The sequence below is a fragment of the Solanum lycopersicum genome, chromosome 10, assembly GCF_036512215.1.
Source record: "Solanum lycopersicum chromosome 10, SLM_r2.1".
NCBI classification, from domain to species: domain Eukaryota; kingdom Viridiplantae; phylum Streptophyta; class Magnoliopsida; order Solanales; family Solanaceae; genus Solanum; species Solanum lycopersicum.
Genome location: NC_090809.1, coordinates 54574217 through 54594479, shown reverse-complemented (window position 1 = coordinate 54594479; position 20263 = coordinate 54574217). Strand labels below are relative to the sequence as shown.

The following is a 20263-nucleotide window of genomic DNA, read 5'->3' as shown; positions in this document are numbered from 1 at the left end:
TAATACGAATTTGGGAGTAAATTATTAAGAGAATATATATTCTACTTTAAAAATGTTCAGGGGTAATGAAACCCCCATAAAGTATGAGTGTGTAGTTGAAAATTCGATTATAAGTTTGGGGAGTGGGGTTGACCATTTTCTCCATACTATTATAAAAAAATTTACTTATAACAACAATACTAAGGAAGAATGAAAGAGAAAATATCGAAATAGATCTAGAAAATAATTAAAAATTATTTAGTAAAGAATAATCTTCGACTTCAATTCTTAATCGATTAATAAAATTTTAGAGTGTGTGTGGTACAAGAATATTACAATAACAATAATATTCCAGTGAAGTCTCATAGTAAGGTCTGGAAAGCATAGAATATACACAAATCTTATATTTTATTTTTGAAAAACTCATGACTCAAGTGCAACAAATTCATACATAAAGAATAAGGGAATCGTAAAGATAATATATCAATTAACAAGTAGCATTGCAAAGTCTACCGAAAAGGATTCGAAAACAATAATAAAATAATGTGAAAATTAAAAGACATTAAACAACATACTAGGATAGATTATTGAAAACAATAAAACAATGATAAAATCAAAACAAAAACTACAATATTAGATACAACTAATATAAATGAAAACAAGTCACCTAATTAAGACATAATTGCACAACTTACTAACGTTTTACCCTAATAAACGTCTTCTATACATTATCTTCTGAGATCATATCCTTGGTAACCTGAAGTTGTGTCGGATCATGTCTTATTACCTCTCTCCAATATTACTTCTTCGGTCTACCTCTGCCTTTCCTCTACCCTTTATAACGAACCTTTTGTACCTCCTCCTTGATGTGTCTATGAATCTCCTCTTTACATGTTCAAACCATCACAATCTCACTTCTCTCATTTTGTCTACCATAGAGATCGCTCTCACCTTATTCATGAAAAACTCTTAAATAACAAATTGTTTTCTTACTTATTTTACAATATTTTATAATTATAAGTAAAAAAGACATTATCTTAAGAGCATTTATATGAAATCTAGTAAAACACAATAAAAAGCGAGAGTAGTAAGTAGTGGAGCCTCAGTGGCAGGGTGAAATGGTTAAGATATATAGGGATTGGGAAAATTAAGAAGGTAGGAATCAGGAAAGTTGAGTTGGTGTGTTAACTCCAAGTTGCGCATACTTTAAACAATGAGCATGTCACCTAAGCAAGACATAATTTCACAACCTACTAACATTTTACCCTAATAAACGTCGTCTATACCTTCTCTTCTGAGGTCATGTCCTTGGTAACCTGAAGTTGTGTCGGATCATGTCTTATCACCTCTCTCCAATATTACTTCTTCGGTCTACCTCTGCCTTTCCTCTACCTTTTATAACAAACCTTTTGTATCTCCTCCTTGATGTGTCTATGAATCTCCTCTTTACATGTTCAAACCATCACATTCTCACCTCTCTCATTTTGTCTACCATAGAGATCGCTCTCACCCTATTCACGAAAAACTCTTAAAAAATAAATTGTTTTCTTACTTATTTTACAGTATTTTATAATTATAAGTAAAAAAAGACATTATCTTAAGAGCATTTATATGAAATCTAGTAAAACACCATAGGGGCAAGAGATGGTAAGTAGTGGAGCCTCAGTGGCAGGGAGAAATAGTTAAGATATATAGGGATTGGGGAAGTTAAGGAGGTAGGAATCGAAAAAGTTGAGTTGGTGGAGAGGATTCAAATTTTAACTCTTAACTCCAAGTTGTGCATACTTTAAACATCGAGTAAAAAATTATGGATATTTTCTTTTATTTTTCGGTTGGAATCAATTATAAATTAGCTTATAATCGGTGTGTAAATATTTTTGTCACTAAACATAGAAGAAAGAAAGTAGCTTGGTAAACTTTGTGGGAAAGAACTTATTCGACAAATTCAAGAGGCTATTATTGGTGAAGAATCCCGACTCAAATCAAATTGAAAAGACTTTCTATTTTAAATTACCATCGAAAATATCATTAATCGAGTTGATCATAAAAGTTGAAATGTTTAAAAATATATAATAACCCTCTAAATTAACTTTCGTTTAAAGCTTTTAGTAATCGTGATGCACGAATAAGCTTTTAGGTGATTAATACTTTCTTTGGATATTAATATTAATTTTGCTTATTACAAAGTTGTGAATACTAATCAATATTAATGCACATCATGATTCATAATATAGGTATTGTAATCACATGTTAAATTAGTTAATCCAATTCAACTAAAGTTGTTAGATATTATGACCAAATATAAACAAATAGTTCACCAAACTTCATGATGGGATATTCACTCCACCTAATTAAATGAAATAGTGTTTTTTCTTGGAACTTTTTGATTTTTAGAAAATTTAAGTGAAATTAACTTTGAAATATTGTTGCCTTGTTCCAAGATATGAAATATTATTAGGGTAGCTCATTTGTTTATTTTTAAATATTAATTCATTTATTTAGTCTCCTAGGATTATTGCTTTTACAAATATTATCAAAATTAAATTAACCTAATTTAATTAGTATAAATTATTTAAATCAAAATCAAACCAATTCAATTGATTGATTTGTTATCACTTTTGATTCAATAGTTTAGTTATTAATCATATATACATCAAAGTATAGGAAGCGATTCATTCAAACGAGAAAAATGAATTATTGTCTTTATTCCATTTTGAATATTATAATTATTAATTCTTATACAATAACTCAATTATACTTAAATTATTTATATTAAAAATAATATATCATTATTTCATTATGCAAAATTTTAATTAAACATCGTATAAATGGTATGTTTTAATTAAATTTTTTTGGTATATTTAATTATTTTTTATGTAATATTTTTATAATATTAATTTTGGATATAAAATATAGTTTTTTTATAAATTAATTTTTTTATATATCACTTTTTAAAAAAAAAATAATTATGCTAATTTTACTATAAATTATGATTGGATATAACTACAATTAACTTTCACAAAAAATTAGAAATGCAAATATATAAAATTTTTAAACAAATAATACAATGTACTTAAAAATAACCAATAAATAATATAATAATGAAAGGGGAGAAAAATATTTCTTTTTTTTTTTATGTAAAATTTAGTAAGGTAAATTGAAGTTGATTACATCAAAAATACTACTTTAGACTAAATTTGATATAAAATTTGATGTTTGGGTTGACCATACTCTAACTATGAAATATGTGTAGAATTAGTTTTCGAAACAAAAATCAAAACCAAACTAAATAATATTAATTTTTAAAAATACAAATCAAAGCAAATAAAAATAGATTTGGTTCCTTTTTTTTTTTTTTAATAACAAAAGGTAAGTTACGAAATTTAAGGTATATTTATTGATCTCCAATTTTCAATTGACAGTCGAATTTATTTTAGCACATCAAGAAAGCAGTATGATGGCTCCGAGGAGGCCGATCCACGCTGTGTCAACATGGGTTAAACGGCAACCGCCAAAGGTAAAGGCTTTTCTGGCAGTGGTCACCGGAATGACAGTTCTGGTGCTGCTACGTGCCATTGTTCACGATCACGACAACCTTTTCGTCGCCGCCGAGGCTGTTCACGCCATCGGAATATCCGTTCTTATCTATAAGCTCACCAAAGAGAAAACTTGTGCTGGTAACAATCCCACATTCTATTTTCTGCTTATATATTGTTATCGAAAATTGGTGCTTTTAGGAGATCTGCATTGATTGGTAGTCTTGGATTGAAATTTAGAACCTTTTTGCAATAGACACAACAATATGCCCATTGAAATCCCACTAGTGAAGTTTGGAGAGGGTAAAATGTGTGCAGACATTACCACTATGGTAGAGAGACTCTTTTGGAAAGACCCTCGATTCCTAACTGAATACTAATTTATCGATCAATCAGTGCTACCTTCTGAACTAGTACGGATTAGCTGTTTGAATCATCTGAACTCATTCAGCTTTATTTAGATTACTTTATTCAGCTGTTTTAAACTCATTTATATTTGGGAGTTTTATGGTCTTCCTGATGAATTCGTTTAAACATTGAATCTTATTAGTTTTACTTGCATGCTAGGCCTTTGTAGTCCACCTATTGCTGTATTGGATGATATTGATTTTGTGGAGTCTTTGACGTAATGAATGTGACTGATGAATTGTATGGTACCAGTTTCATAGTTGGACTATGCAAAAAGTGTGTCCCCTATACCTATTAACTTTTGCTTTTCATTGCCACCTTTGGGTTGGTTGAATCAGCTATATTGTAATGAATCATTTGCATTTGTATGAAAACATATGGAGACTGTTTTTTTTCTGCAGCTACCTTAATGGCTAGTGATCTGACAGTCTGGAATTTTATGGTTAACTGGTTATTTGAATAGATGGTGGGAAATGATTGAATGATTCTTCTCAGACAATTCTGTCCTCTACGTTCTTTCTAAATAAACACCGATGCAGGTGAAGAGGAGGTCGAACATTTGCTACTGGGATCTTTGGTAGTAACAGTCTGTGAGAATGAGATTCCTATTTCTTATTTCTAAAGCATTGTTTTTTTCAAAGAAGCATAAGTGCCTGAACAGTATTTACTTGCCTTCAGTTTCTTTACATCTCACAACTTGGCATATCAGTCAACTTATGAATTATGCCACAACTCCAAAATAGTTGGGGTTGGCTGGATGAATCCTCTGTATTCATTTTGCTCTTTTCAGGACCATTAATTTCAATACTAAATGATTGATATTTTAAGGCTAATTAAAAGTTATCTAAAACTGGAGATTCTCTGGAACTCATATTTACGCAGACATGCAAGTGTCTAACCAGCATAAGAAGACCAGATTTGTGTAAGAGTAACAACAACAAATGTGCCTTAATCTCAAATAGTGTGATTTCCTATTTGATCATTTGCCTCCGTTATAATATCTTCGTTGCTAAATCCATATTAATTTTGATTGTCTACTTTCTGAGACAATTTTCTTCCCTGAGATCTTAGGTATACCTCGTTATATCACCTTCAACTATCATAATGGCGCCCCTAAGGACTGTTGCATAAGGATATAATCAGATGATCTGAGTCGGCCTTCTCGCATTTTATCATTTCTATGATATTTGTACTCTTGTCAAATATGATCATGTATAGTCTTGTCTGATTTTGTATAACCTCTTTGCCATCTTAACATTTGAATCCTGCAATTCAGATTGTGGATTTGTTTCGCCTTAGAAGCACAACAATTGTTCTATATAACATTGCTAGTGTCACAACTCTTCTCTAAAATTTGCCTTTTACTTAGGTCTTGTCCTATGCATGAAACTCCCTAAAACTCATCTTTTTCTCCACTTATTTTGCTTTCATGTTTCTTAGATGACTTAACCTAGATGTGTGATTTTCTACATTAGGCCAACAATTTTGTCTAATGCCAATTCAATCAATCTTTTTTGTGGGGCTAAACTTGGCCTCTGAATATAATATCAAAATTCATTTTGTTGCACTGTAACATGGATGGTGAGAGCATCTTTTTTTGTTTTCCATTTAATATAACTTCCCCAAACGCCAAAGCCTTTTTCACAATTTCTGTGCTATATATCATAATACTTCATATTTATAATTCATACATGTTGAAAATCACTGTGTGCTATTGAGATGGGTTATAAGGTGATAGTACTAGAATTATTGATAGAATGTTGTAACCTTTTCATGGTCATGTGCCCTTGTTAGTTTTCACATGAGATAGCATTTATCTTATTCTTATTCTTTAGTAAATTGCTCTGTACTCTTCTTTATCTGTTCATTGTAGTTTTTGAGTTTTTTTCCTCATATCCACAGCTTCATCTGAACATAACGTCAGATAGGAAGGTATGAAGGTCGAAGATTAGGGTAGAAGGTTAGTAGAGAGCTGAATGTTGCCTTTTTTCGTGTGGGAGAGGGTGTAGGCTAGCCTCCTATTGTCCTCTTAGTAGTATTATTCAATTTGCTCATAGTTTGTATTCTTTGATGTGTATTACTTCTCTCGCTGCATTTGTTTGTATCTTGCTACTTTGTTGTCTCTGTTCTTTCAATCTTGTGTCGCATACTTCCCTTTTGAGCTGAAGGTCTATCAGAAACAACAGGGTATGGTCAGTGGACATCCTAACCTCCCCAGACCCCACTGGGTATATGTTGTTCTTGTTGTTTATAAACTAGATTTTAAAAAATGAAATAGTAAAGGAAACCTATTTCTCAATTTTATCTGGACTCAATCCTATGGCTGGGTTTTCCTATTTGCCATGTTAGTTTTTATCTTTTGCATGCCACTGATCATTTGTAACTCTCATACTATTGCAGGGATTTCACTCAAATCCCAGGAGCTCACTGCTCTGTTTTTGGCTGTCAGACTGTATTGTAGTTTTGTCATGGAATATGATATACATACCTTACTTGATTTAGCTACATTGGCGACAACGTTGTGGGTTATTTTTATGATCCGATTTAAACTTGAATCAAGTTACATGGAGGACAAAGACAATTGTTCAGTTTATTACGTGGTAAGTCTTCAAACAACCTCAATTTAAGATGTGCTTCATTCAAGGTCTAGTTGGTAGTCCATAAATTGATGATTGATGTACTGATCTTTGATAGATATAGCTACCAGATACCGCTTATACCTGTACTAGTGAAGCAGACTGTATTTGTGATGATGTTGAATAATTGTTTCAATTCAATTACAATTTTACTTGGTTACTGGCAAATGAAAAAGATAGAGAAAACTAGGAATTTGATTAGAGAAGATCCATGTGTGGTTGATCTCTCTTTGTGAAATTCCTTAAGATCAAATTATCTTGTCATTTGTACTTAAGACAGATTTTTATTATGATGACATTTGTAAAGTGAAGTCCCTTTTTAAGAATGCATTTGAGTAAAGAAAGGGATTTTATTCTCGCTTTTGTATTGTCTATAGTAGTCCATGTCACGTTGTACAAAACTTAAACTAGAAATGATCTCGAATGTTTACTTTATCCTAAAAAGTTACCAATATTTCATCGTCTTTATTATTCTTTGTTTGATTGTTTAGGATTTCAGTTGCATGATTCTCTGTAATGCGTGCTGTGTAGAGTTTTTTCTGGCTTATCTTTTAGAAGTAAATTGTTATAACCCACTTTTGTCCAGGTCATCCCTTGTGCTGCCTTAGCCTTGCTAATTCATCCATCGACATCACATCACTTAATCAATAGAATCTTCTGGGCTTTCTGTGTTTACTTGGAGGCGGTTTCTGTGCTTCCTCAACTTCGTGTCATGCAAAACACTCAGGTATAATTACTGTTTATTGTTGATGAACGTGCAGATTTCGCTTTCATAAAACTTCTGTTCTGACTAGGAAGTTGGATCAAATGCTCTTGTAACCTTTGACAACATGCTTGGTGTATTGTCTACAGATAGTTGAACCATTCACGGCTCACTATGTATTTGCGTTGGGTGTTGCGAGGTTCTTAAGCTGCGCTCATTGGATTCTCCAGGTTTGATTTGCTAACTTAAAAAATCGCATAAAACACAAGTTTTCATTGACAAGGTTTCCATTCTTCATATTTGGTATAGACGCAGTATCTTATTTGGCTACTATAATGATTCGAACTGGCATGGATTGGACGTCTTAGTTGAAGTAAAAATGAGTAGATATGTGGTATTGGTTACTTTGTCCTAGATTTTGATAAGTGCCTTATCGTGCATGTCTAAGTGTTGGTTTTATTAATTCTCACAAAGTCAGGTTGTGCACCTAGTATTGACTACATTGTAGGAACTGATGAAGGACCCTTTGAACACATGTTTAGTTTGTTGAACAACGTATCCTTTTCTGTATGATAGCTGTAAGTTGAGATTCTAGGCTTAAGTCTACGATTAGAGATTGAGGAAGATTGTCACCTTTAGATCCATATCAACATTCTAAGTTTCTCTTGGGCTGACGACAGGTTTTGGACAGTAACGGCCATCTACTAGTTGCGTTGGGTCATGGTCTATGGCCTTCAATGGTGCTTATATCTGAAGTTGTTCAGACATTCATCTTAGCAGACTTCTGTTACTACTACGTTAAAAGGTTGAGTATCAGCATCCCATGCCTTCCTTTCTATTCACTATTCTTCTCTATTGATCGTATCCTTCTTATTTTATGAATGTATTGCAGTGTTTTCGGAGGACAGCTGGTTTTGCGCCTTCCTTCAGGGGTTGTGTAACTGAAGTTTGATGGACAAATTTCGTGTACCACGCTTGCCTTTGCTTATTTTTTTGTATCCTACACAAGTCCAACTTGGTCTAGTTTCTCCAGGGGCAAAACCAAGCGTGGATGTTTTTGTAAAGCTAGCACTATTTAAATTAAGTAGTTGATTTTGTGGCTATCAATATCATAGTTTTAAATTTTTCGTTATGAGCTCTAATTTTTTCTGCTTCAGAAAGGTAGTTCATACTTGTAGTTTTCATGAACTAAGTTGAATGATTGATGATGCTGGTTCTCAGATAAACTATAGTGTCTGTTTGATGACAATATAAAATGGTTTATTGAAAAAAACGAATTTTCTTGTAGTGATGTATATAGTGGGTTTGGATCGATTTCTCAAATGTTGGAATTAGATCAAATCAATTAGGCTCAGCTTAAAAGCTGGTCAAACTGACTTAAAAGCTGATTTTTGACTTATTTAGCTGTTTGATAATACTGAAAATAACTTATTTTAAGTTAAAAAATACTTATTTTAAGCCAAAAGTTAAAAGCTGGGGTAGTGGTGCTTTTTTTTTGTTTAGCTTATAAGGTGTTTTAAGTTGACTACATTTTTGTCTTTTTGCCCTTAATGTTTTTATACAATCTCCAAATTACCCATATAACTCTAACATCTCTTTCAACTTCAGCACTTTTATCCAAACGCATGACTGCTTATTTTAAAAATAAGTTTCAGCACTTCTAAAAGTACTTTTTTAAAGCTGCTTTTATTAAGCCCATCTAAACGGGTCCTAAGTCAATTTTTATTGCTTTAGTTTTAATCGAACTAGAAAAACATCTAATTAAATTATAGAGAATGTAGCTTTCTTGAGAAAGTCATATGCATTTCCAAAAATAAAGCCATTTTCAAGAAACTTTATATTCTAAAATTTCGTTCAATGATTTTTTAGCCTAAAAAATCAAAGAGATGTGATTTGCCCCGTTATCTTGATAATAATTGAATTAAACAATGATAGAACAATTAATAAATTCGAAGACAAATTATTTGAACATAAAATAATGTTTTGGAATGATCAAAACAAAGACTATAAATCAAACTAGAAACGAAAAGTAAATAATTGAATTACTATATAGAAAAATGTTTTAAATTATAATTCGAGAGCACAAAAAAATTAATATGCTATACTCTAGACTTTTATGTAAAAATTCAACACACATAAATATACATGTGTGTGCGCACACACAAATATACTTTTAAATAAGTTTTATATTGTTTAATTTGATTTGATTATATATTTTTTTGTTAAAATTAAATTCAAATCATTATCAAAATTTAAAATTAAAATTAAAATTAAAAATTAAATCAAACTAAATTTTATAAAAAAAAAATTCATTACCAACTCTAATGAGAAGTATAACAACAAGAACTAAAAAAGTATTTGTAGACTGATCTAGTAAGTGTAGATAATTGAATTTTCGAATAAAAGCAGTCAACTAAGCATACTTTCATTTTAAATAAAGATGAATAAAGTAGAGGAGAAGAATATATATGCTCTTATTTTTAATTAGGAAACAATGCACACAAAGTAACAGAGAAGTTAGAAATTAATATAAAGAGAGTCAAAATATACAAATATAAATATAATTTTTTAGCGAAGGAACGTACAAATTGATACTTTTTTTAATAACGGTGTTCCACATTTGAACAAGACTGTATGTACATATATCAACTACTTATTAAAAGATATTAATTTCAAAAGCTTCTTTAAAATGTTATGATTAATTAAATATCAACGTCATATAATTAAATTAAAATAAAGAAAATAATAATTTCAACGGAGATCAGACATGTACAATTATCTCATTAGAAAAGATGTCCCCCAATTAACAAATATATAGGGAGTCCACTTGACTACAATAATTATAAACTCTTATCTCATACAAATCATAATCATAAATGCTTCTACAACAGCAATGCATGTGACCAAATTTATATGGCGTTACATTGTGAATACTATTTACACTCCATGGGCTTTGAGCTTATCTCAACTAAGTCTACGATTCTAATTTATGACAGTACTTCTCCCACTTTTTGTTATCAACTTTCAAATCCCATTTAATGCAATCAAATTGTTGACTTTAGCCTTCCATCTCTATCGTCCGTCCATAGTGCGAAACTAGTAGTCTGCATAATTAAATTCGACAATTATATATAGTTTAGCGTGATTAATCGAATACTCTTTATTAAAAAGTTATGTTATGTATATAAAAAATTGTATCAAATATACAAGTCAATATTTTTTATACATATATATTAAATTTTGGATATCCTTGATGCTCTAACTTCGCAACTAGTTCAAATAATATATTTCTCTTAGTAAAATTATTAAATTATATTCAATTATCATCATTTAAAATCATTATTATACGATTCAGAATTCATTAATCCGGAAAAATTTCAAGCATAACAGCAAAGCTGCTTACTACTTTGAAAAATTGGATAACATTTTGGACATACACTCTATACAAGTACTTTTGAGAGGAAAAGATATACAGTTAAAAACTTCCTTTTTTTTTTTTTTTCTGATCGTGCATATATTCTAGTTTATTGTATTTAATAAAAATTATGAAAAAGGAAATTTGTAGTTGCAACAAGAAAAAAAAAAGTAGATTTTATGATTCTAGTTAATGAGCATGAAAAGATAGTTGCTTTGTTTCCCTTTTTAGCTGTTTTTCTTTAGTTTGCTTTTGTGATGAATAATCTCTCGATTTAAAGTAGCTACGATATGATGTGACTTATTTAGCATGACAACACGTAAAAATATTGTCTTTCGTCTCAATAGTAAGAATTTTCTTGACAATTTTAATTTAAATTTTTTCATGAATAACCAAATTAATAATGGTATTGTTTTTTTCCCTACATATATATATAGAAGTATGTTTCTTCAACAACATAGTGTATGTCTGCTCTTTTGAGGTTCATTCTGATCATTCAATTTTATTTGGCCAATATATTAAAAATAAATTTGAATCTAGAACGAACACATTTGGGCATCACATACAACAGGAATCCTTCTTAAAACGTAAATTAAAACTTATTTTTCTGATAGTGTAAATGGACGAACTATCCCAAACGAAGTTTGTATATTCATGGGAATACAAGGGAGAATTAATGCAAATTGTAACTTAATCAGATATATAAAAATATAATCTCTCCGTTCTTAAATACTTATCATTCTTGTTAAAAATAGATAATTCATGATGTTCATCATTTTAGAAAATCAAAGACATAATATTGTTTCTATTTTATTTTATTATCCTTAGAAGAAATTATTCCGGGAAGTAAATATTGACAAATTTAGCATAGAAAATGTTAATCTTCCAATCTCTTTATTTATGACTGTTAGATACTTTCATCAACACACTTTTCATTAAAAAGAAATTAAATAAAAATACCTAAAACCATAAATAGGGAGGAGAACTTTGTTGGGCAAGTTGGTGCTAAAATTTGAACAGTTTAATTAATATTGTACCACTCACTAATAATAGTTGTCTACTATTAATTTAATATTTCTCTTAAAAAATTATAAATAATATTATATTATTTTTTAATTTTATTAAATTTAGGGAAAATGCACAAGTAACCTTCAACCCATGTCGTAATTTTAGAGACACATTTATATTATATTAAGGTTTTATTACCTTCCTAAACTTATTTTATAAATAAGTTACTATTCCTTTTCGGCTTACATGTCACTATCTTGTGGGCTCAGCATGTGTTGATTTTTTTCAAACTAATGTCACGTAGACCGAAAAGGAATACAAAATTATTTATAGTAAAATCTTAATATAGTATAAATGTGTCTCTAAAATTACGACATGGGTTGAAGGTTACTTGTGCATTTTCCCTAAATTTATTACTTTAAAAAATGTGATATATAATAGAATAATATTTAATAGCAAAATAAAATAAATATAAAAATAAAATTATCTCTTAATTTTTTAAAATTAAATAAATATTATTAAATAATAATTTTTAATATGCTAAATAATTATTATTAAACGGAGAAAGTTACTAAGAATTAAAAAGTCGAAAGCTTCGTGACCTGCCTAATAAATGACCCCAACCCAAAGATTGTTATCTCCATCTTTATTTATTCCGCAATATATAAGTTTCAACAATAAAAAGATTGCCCAATCTTCTATCTTTAAATATCATTTCAAACTGTACCAAATCGTCCACTTTTATTTATGCTATTATATTAAAAAAATATTTATTATATTTATTTGTTTTAAAAGATATTATTAATTATAATTATTTTTGAACAATAAATTTATTATATTCAAAATACGATCTAATAAAATTATTATTCTAATTATTACTCTTAAAAATATAAATATTATTCAACTGTACTGACCATTCACTTTTATTTATTCTATCATATTTAAAGCTTATTTGTTTTAAAAGATATTATCGATTATAATTATTTTTTTTGAACAATAAATTTATTATATTCAAAATACGATCTAATAAAACTATTATTCTATTTATTATTCTTAAAAATATATACCAAAACAATATTGAACAAGTAAAGATCGATAAACAAATAAAATAATTTTCTAAGCCATCTTATTTTTGTTTTTGATTTTTTCCTTTAAAAGAAAAAAAGAATGCGTCATTGCCAATTTCTTGGAAAAGAACTTATGTAATCACACTCAATGCATGGTGTAAGATCGATTATATTTATAGCTAAGCATTATTTTTTTTTCATTTGTTGGGAATTTCTAATTATAAATTTTCGTGTTCATTTAAGCATTTAACTCTAAAAAAAAATATAATTAGTAAAAGTAAATGAATAAATATTTTTTTTTTTGTATTTAAGGAGAAAAAAAAGAGAAAGACACAAGTACCCTTAGACTATGATCGAAATCGCGGAGACACATACATCTTAATTAAATTAAGGTCCTATTACCTTTTCGAACTCATTCTTTTGTAATTTTTGTACATCTTTTTGGCTTACATGATATGTTGAGTCATGGAGTGTGTCACAAAAGTCAAAAGGTGTATAAAATTAAAAAAAAATTCTAAAATGTTATAAGATCTTAGTTTAGCTAAGATGTTGGAGCATGATAAATAAAGTATTGATCGTTTCTACATGCATCAATGAGCTTGATATGGAGGTTTGGATCGGAACCATTTTGATCGTCTTTTCAATATAAGATCCTTCCTAACGGATTTCAATCAGTCCCGATGGTTTAACAAATTTTCTGGGAAATCTCTAGTTGGCTATGTCAAGTCCATACTTACTATTTATGTAGTTTGGGAATTTTGGTAGGAAGACAATACCAGTAAATTAGAAAATTCAATATCTCAATCGGATGCTATTATTAAAAAAAATTACGAACTGACTGAAAGACTGTTCTCTGCTTCTTGACATCAGATCGTCTTGGACGTTTACTGATTCTACTCTTCTGGATGCGATCTAAATTCATCAAGCTCATAAACTCGCAATTGACTCCAAAATCATTGTTGATTGCTTCAGTGAAAATAAAGATATTCCTAAACCTATACATACCTAAACTCATTGTGAAACTTCATTTCATTCATATTATCGACTAGACATTTCAAAATCGTCTAAACATTCATAAAAAGCAACAAAATAGCAGATTCTTTAGCAAACTTTAGCTGCGATTCTCAGTTTCATAATAGATTTTCTCTGAAATTTTGATCAAAGTCTAGATAATATTTCGACCTTATCCAAAAGAAAGTAACAACGGATAAAATTAAGCCAAATTTTTATACTTGAATGAGCATGACTTCATTTTTATTAGTTAAACCCACATATCATGGAACCAGCAATGCAAATCCCAAGTCTACCGGTTGATACTTGCATAAAATAAAGGAAATATTGATGATACAATAAAAATAAGATATTTGATCTCCCCTATCTATTATTGGATATTTAATTTCCCTTGTGATTTTTCTATCTAAATAACAACTATTTTCCACGATCTTACGTGTTCTTTAATTTACATATTTTAATATTTGGTGTATCTATTTAAAAAAATCATCCCTCCACTCCCAACATCAATTGTCTTCCCATATTATTAAATTTGTTTTAAAATACTTGATATTTGGACTCTTCCTTACTGTTCCATAAAATACATAATCGTGTTAAAAGAGAGATAAATGAAATATTCTTTGTAAATCATAATTTATGCTAAACAAAACTCAGCTATACCCCCCCCCCCCCCCCACCCTTAAAAGAAATAAATAAAAATACTATAAAAACATCGATAATGATTTAAAATATTTTTAAAAAAAATTGAGGAAGAAAATTATTTAGTCAAAGAAAATTGATATAATTATTGACTTCCTGAACAATAACAATGTTACACAAAATGGGATGGGGAAAAAGAAGTTTAGAAAAATATTTCTTGTTTAACACAATTTAATATTTCCTTCGATCCATTTTGTTTGTTATATTCCTCTTTGATCGTCCTTTTAAGAAAGCATTTACTTAAAAAGTAATTTCATTTAAATTGTTCTTATTTATTGTTTGATTTCAACTTATTATTATTCTCTTTTTCGCTATATTAATCTTTCACCATGCATATTTATTAAATGGAATTAAATAATCAGTTATATTTTATGTTCTAAAGATAATGATTATCTTAAAATAATTATTTTTAATAAACACGATAACTCCAATGATTCTCAAAGAGGCATTTTTTTTTTGATTTTCACCTAATGTTCGATATGTCCGTTGGAGCGTGATTAAATTCGAATTTCGCCTTGAAAAATTACTTGAAAGTAAAGTACTCTCTAACAAAAAAACTTTCATAAATAGAAGAATTCGAACCCAAAATTTCTAATTAAGAATGAAAAATACTTAATATCTTTACATTCTTAGAATTGATAGTCGTAGATAAATAATAAAGAGGATGAAAAAGTAGAGCTTACTATTCTAAAATTATATTGTAATCACAAAAAGGGCCTACAATTTTAATAAGGATCTGTCACATCCTTGCATGTAGCAGTGGAAGAACCATATTATATAACAAAAATAATAAATAAAAAGAATTGACTCCTCCAATAAAATTGGCCTAGAGAGATCTCTTTTGGTTGATATATATATACGTAAACAGAACTTTCTTATAATAAATAATACTAATAATAACAAAAGAAAGATAGGTTAGGCAGTGGAGGTTGGAGAGTAGTATTTATAACCCCATATTCATGCACACAATTTCAGGGAAAATGCATTAAAACCTTAAGCTAAATACTAGGATCAATTTTCTTAGTTTTCTCCCACATATGGCTTCTAATAGTAATGTTGTTTTTGGTGATGAGGAAAGCCAGATTTCTGGTGGGACTAATAGAGTTCAACCTTGTTCTTCTACACCAAGAAAGTATGTCTTTTGAATTATCATCATTTGTCTTTTAATTTGTCTGGTTGATTTCTCATATGGTCACTCAATTAATATTTATTATCTCACTCCCGTTAGCAGGATTAATACTATTGATGATGATGAGGGAAAGAAGCACAATTTTCTTTCACTCTCTCAAAGGCTGGGCGTTGCTGACTTTTTTTGTTTGGATGTTAGTCATATATTTTGATTTCATCACTAATTGCAAATAAATGAATTATATATCACGAGTGCATAAAATTTAAACTCTATTTCTTTTGTTATATAGGTATGGCGAGCATCGATGGGAGAACTCCTAGGTTCAGCGGTTCTTGTTTTCATGTTGGATACTATAGTAATTTCCACTTTCGAAAGTGAGACGAAAATGCCAAATTTGATCATGTCCATTCTCATAGCAGTTGTGATCACAATTCTACTCCTGGTGTTGTTCCGGTGTCCGGAGGCCATATCAATCCGGTTATCTCTTTCTCGGCCGCGCTCGTCGGAATTATATCGATGTCAAGAGCCATAATTTACATTGTGGCACAATGTGTTGGTGCAATTTTAGGTGCACTAGCTCTCAGAGCTGTGGTTAGTTCATCGATTGAAGACACTTTCTCACTCGGTGGTTGTACCGTCACAATAATTGCACCGGGCCCAAATGGGCCTGTTATTGTGGGCCTAGAGACGGCCCAAGCCTTATGGCTAGAGATCTTTTGTACATTTGTTTTTCTCTTTGCTTCAATTTGGATGGCTTATGATCATAGACAAGCTAAGGCTCTTGGCCATGTAACTGTCTTGTCCATTGTTGGTCTAGTGTTAGGCCTTCTAGTGTTTATCTCGACCACGGTGACCGCAAAAAAGGGCTACGGAGGGGCTGGGATTAACCCGGCGAGATGTTTGGGGCCAGCTATTATTAGAGGAGGTCACCTTTGGGATGGACATTGGATCTTTTGGGTTGGACCAACTATTGGTTGTGTAGCCTTCTATGTGTACACAAAAATCATTCCAACAAAGCATTTTCTTGCAGAATATGGATTTAAGCATGATTTTGTTGGAGTTGTTAAGGCTTTGTCGAATGTATAAAGGCCCAAATGTAACAATGGGCCTATGGGCCAATGTTAAACTAATGTGTAATAGGACTTGAGTACTAGTTACATAGAACATATCATATTGTCCCTACCTAGTACCTCTACTTGATGTAATTTAAGCTTAAACTTGTCAATGTTTCAACATGTTTGTCTCTTTTCCAATTGTAGAAACTAATACTATTAGTTAATGAAGAAATCAAATTAAGTATCATGTGTCATTTACATGTCCAAAATTTTGTAAAACAAACTCTCGAGGTTAATAATATGATCATGAGAATTTTGTTCATCAAAATTAATTAGCAGTACATCTCATCAAGGACAAAAATTCACTTTTGTATATGTTGAAATTTAGTTTAGATTAAACTAATAACATAAGTATTTTAAATAAAAGAGAGTGTCTTTTTATTTTTTAGTTGGTGTCTTTAAAATGAAAGAATGTGTTCTTTCATTCTTTAGTTACCACAATTTTCATTTAAATCAAACAATTGCAGATTCAACATATATTTTAGCAGGGTATTCCTTATTTTATAATTGAATTTCTTAATTATTTGTTTAGTGCATAATAGGCGTGTCATATCCACTAAAAACTATGTGCATGCAATCCTATAGCAATTTCGAGACCAAATATCATTTTTACGAAAGCATTTTGCCTATTTCGTTGTTCATATTATCAAACATTTTTCTTGATATCTTTCATCAATTACTCAATTTAAAGTACTAGATATCAATATAATTTATTTTATTGTCATGCACTATAACTTGACATTGGAGCATTTGACAAGAAACAATAACTACAAAAAAAAAAAGAAGTAGTAATTTTAGCATTTAATTTTCGGCCTGTGAGGCGCCGGTTCATGGACTGATTAAAGCATACTACAATTTCTACAAGAACAAGTAGAGAAGAAATTTAGGCCACAATTTTTTTGATAGTAACTTGAAAATTCATGGCTAGGCAAGTGTTGGAATTTAGGCTAAATGAAGTCTAGGGTCATCTAGGAAAGGGTAGGGTCTTGGTTTGAGGTTTGATTGATGTATACTAATACATTAGAAATTCATAAGTCCTTTCAAAATTGAATTCAGATTTTGTAGAACTCTAAAAATTAAGTTTGGTATGAAAGACACGAGTTATGTTGTCAAGGGAAAATGTTGTATTGTAAAAAGAATCTTTTTTCAGGAGTTGAGGTTGTTGAACTTTCGTCTATTTCGTTATAGCATCCGGCCTCCCACTTTAGCGGCGTTCAAACTGCTATAGCAAAGTAAGTTATCATTATCGTGAGATAGGCGTCACTATAGCGAGGGAATTAAAATTGGTCAAAATATTGAGTTAGTTTTTCTTCAGTTTTAGTTTACTTCAACAAAGACCTATTCTTCAGGGTTGGAACAAGTCAATTTCTGTTTCCTATTTTTCTGTCAATAGTGGAGTTAGTTGAGTCATGTCCTGTATTTTCGTTTTTCTTTAACTTTCATGTATTTCCTATAAAAAGGCATTGGAACCTATGAACAAAGGTAGATTATTCTAGTGCATTTGCTAAGTCTCAAACTTACAGTTCACATTTGGTATCAGAGCCAGAGCAAACAGAGTGATCTAAGAGAAAGAAAAATGAGCGACGACAAAACACTCACCAAGATTCCACAATTTGATGGTCACTATGACCACTGGAGTGAACTGATGGAAAATCTCTTACGTGCCAAGGGTCTGTGGAGTCTAGTGGATGAGGGTTACGACGAACCAGCAGAAGGATTTGAAATGACAGCAGCAGAGAAGAAAAGTCTTGATGAGATCAAGATGAAGGACCATCAAGTGAAGCACTACCTGTTCCAGGCAATTGATCGGGTTGTGTTTGAACAGATCTTGAATCGCAAAACATCCAATATCATTTGGGATTCGATGAAGAAAAAGTTTGGAGGCAACGAAAGGGTGAAGCGATCTCTTCTCCAAACCTTAAGAAGAGATTTTGAGGTTCTTGAAATGAAGAATGAAGAGAGCATTGATGATTACTTTGGAAGAGTAATGTCTGTCTCCAACAAGATGAGAAGCAACGGAGAAGACATGACAGATTCAAAGATTGTTGAGAAAATACTTCGAACTCTGACCGACAAATTCACATATGTAGTGGTGTCTATCGAGGAGTCAAAAGACACAGAAAGGATGACGATTGACGAACTGCAAAGCTCTTTGTCTGTACATGAAATTTTTTTAAAGAAGATCAGTCATGAAGAAGATGATCAGGCTCTAAATGTTAGAGGCAGAGGCAGAGGATCATACAGAGGCCGAGGCAGGGGCAGAGGACGCTCATTCAACAAAACAACAATCGAGTGTTACAACTGCCATAATCTTGGACATTTCCAATATGAATGTCCAAATGGGAATAGTGGAGCAAATTTTCCAGAGATCAAAGAAAAGGATGAAGTTCTTCTCATGACGTATGTGGAGCTTCAAGGTGCTCGAAGAAGAGATGTGTGGTTCGTGGACTCTGGATGTTCAAACCATATGTGTGGAGAAAGAGGTATGTTCTCAAGTTTAGACACTAGCTTCACACATAATGTTAAGCTTGGGAACAATCACAAACTGATGGTTGGTGGGAAAGGAGTGGTAAAAATATTGCTTAAAGGAATAAACTATGTGATCAACGATGTGTATTATATTCCGGAATTGAAGAACAACCTGCTGAGTGTTGGACAACTTCAAGAAAGGGGTCTAGATGTGCTATTCAAAGGAGGAGATCAGAACACATGCAACATCTTTCATCCCTCGAGAGGAAAGATAACAGAATATGTTATGAGTGCTAATAGAATGTTTATCTTGCTAGGTGAATCAAATGACAAAACAAAAGAGGAGAAATGCTTACAGGTTGACATCTCAGACGAGGCAGAGCTGTGGCACCATCGATATGGGCATCTCAGCTACAAGGGACTTCACACATTATGCAGTAAAGAGATGGTTGTGGGATTACCTGAAATTGGAGATGTGAAAACCACCTGTGAGGCATGTGTCAAAGGGAAACACCATCGTGTTCCATTTCCGAAGCAGAGCAAGTGGAGAGCCACTGAAAGATTGCAGAGCTTATTCACTCTGATCTCTGTGGTCCGATCAATCCACCATCAAACAGTCAAATAAGGTACTTGATAAGCTTCATTGACGATTTCTCAAGAAAAATATGGATATATTTTGTGCTAGAAAAATCAAAAGCATTTCATCAGTTCAAGACATTCAAAGCATTTGTGGAAAAGCAAACTGGATTGTTCATCAAATGTCTAAGAACATATAGAAGAGGAGAATACAACTCAAATGAGTTCAAGGAATTCTGTAGAGAGCATGGAATCAAACGACAGATGACCACAGCCTTCACACCCCAGCAGAATAGTGTTGCTGAACGCAAAAACCGTATAATCATGAACATGGTGAGAGCAACTTTGTTAGAGAAGGATGTACCAAGAGTTTTCTGGCCAGATGCTGTGCAATGGGTGAATCATATTCTTAATAGATCTCCTACACTCATTGTAAGAGACATGACCCCAGAAGAAGCATGGAGTGGAAGAAAACCATCAGTCGAACACTTCAGGGTTTTTGGATGTATTGG

The 20263-nt window shown here is 31.2% G+C and overlaps 2 protein-coding genes across 3 annotated transcripts; both read left to right on the top strand.

The window, feature by feature from the left end:
* Window positions 1-3342: 3342 nt before the first annotated feature.
* On the top strand, window positions 3343-8488 carry LOC101253632 (uncharacterized). The gene is made up of 6 exons (XM_004248627.5): window positions 3343-3656; window positions 6324-6523; window positions 7146-7286; window positions 7412-7492; window positions 7943-8067; window positions 8155-8488. Exons 1-6 carry the CDS (start codon window positions 3434-3436, stop codon window positions 8201-8203), a joined length of 819 nt encoding a protein of 272 aa, XP_004248675.1. The 5' UTR covers window positions 3343-3433; the 3' UTR covers window positions 8204-8488.
* Window positions 8489-15350: 6862 nt separating this feature from the next.
* XIP1-1-beta (X intrinsic protein) lies at window positions 15351-16890 on the top strand. 2 transcript variants are annotated; one of them, NM_001316770.1, is given in 4 exon segments: window positions 15351-15594; window positions 15694-15784; window positions 15881-16032; window positions 16035-16890. In NM_001316770.1, coding segments are annotated over 4 exon segments (981 nt in total). In that variant the 5' UTR covers window positions 15351-15499; the 3' UTR covers window positions 16678-16890.
* Window positions 16891-20263: the final 3373 nt, after the last annotated feature.

What these genes read in the sequence shown, in the direction of transcription:
- LOC101253632 (XM_004248627.5), top strand. Translation starts at nt 3,434, where the DNA reads ATGATGGCTCCGAGGAGGCCGATCCACGCTGTGTCAACATGGGTTAAA. An exon ending in GTGTCATGCAAAACACTCAG is followed by an intron (nt 7,287 to 7,411) that starts GTATAATTACTG and finishes TATTGTCTACAG; the next exon opens with ATAGTTGAACCATTCACGGC. An exon ending in GCGCTCATTGGATTCTCCAG is followed by an intron (nt 7,493 to 7,942) that starts GTTTGATTTGCT and finishes GGCTGACGACAG; the next exon opens with GTTTTGGACAGTAACGGCCA.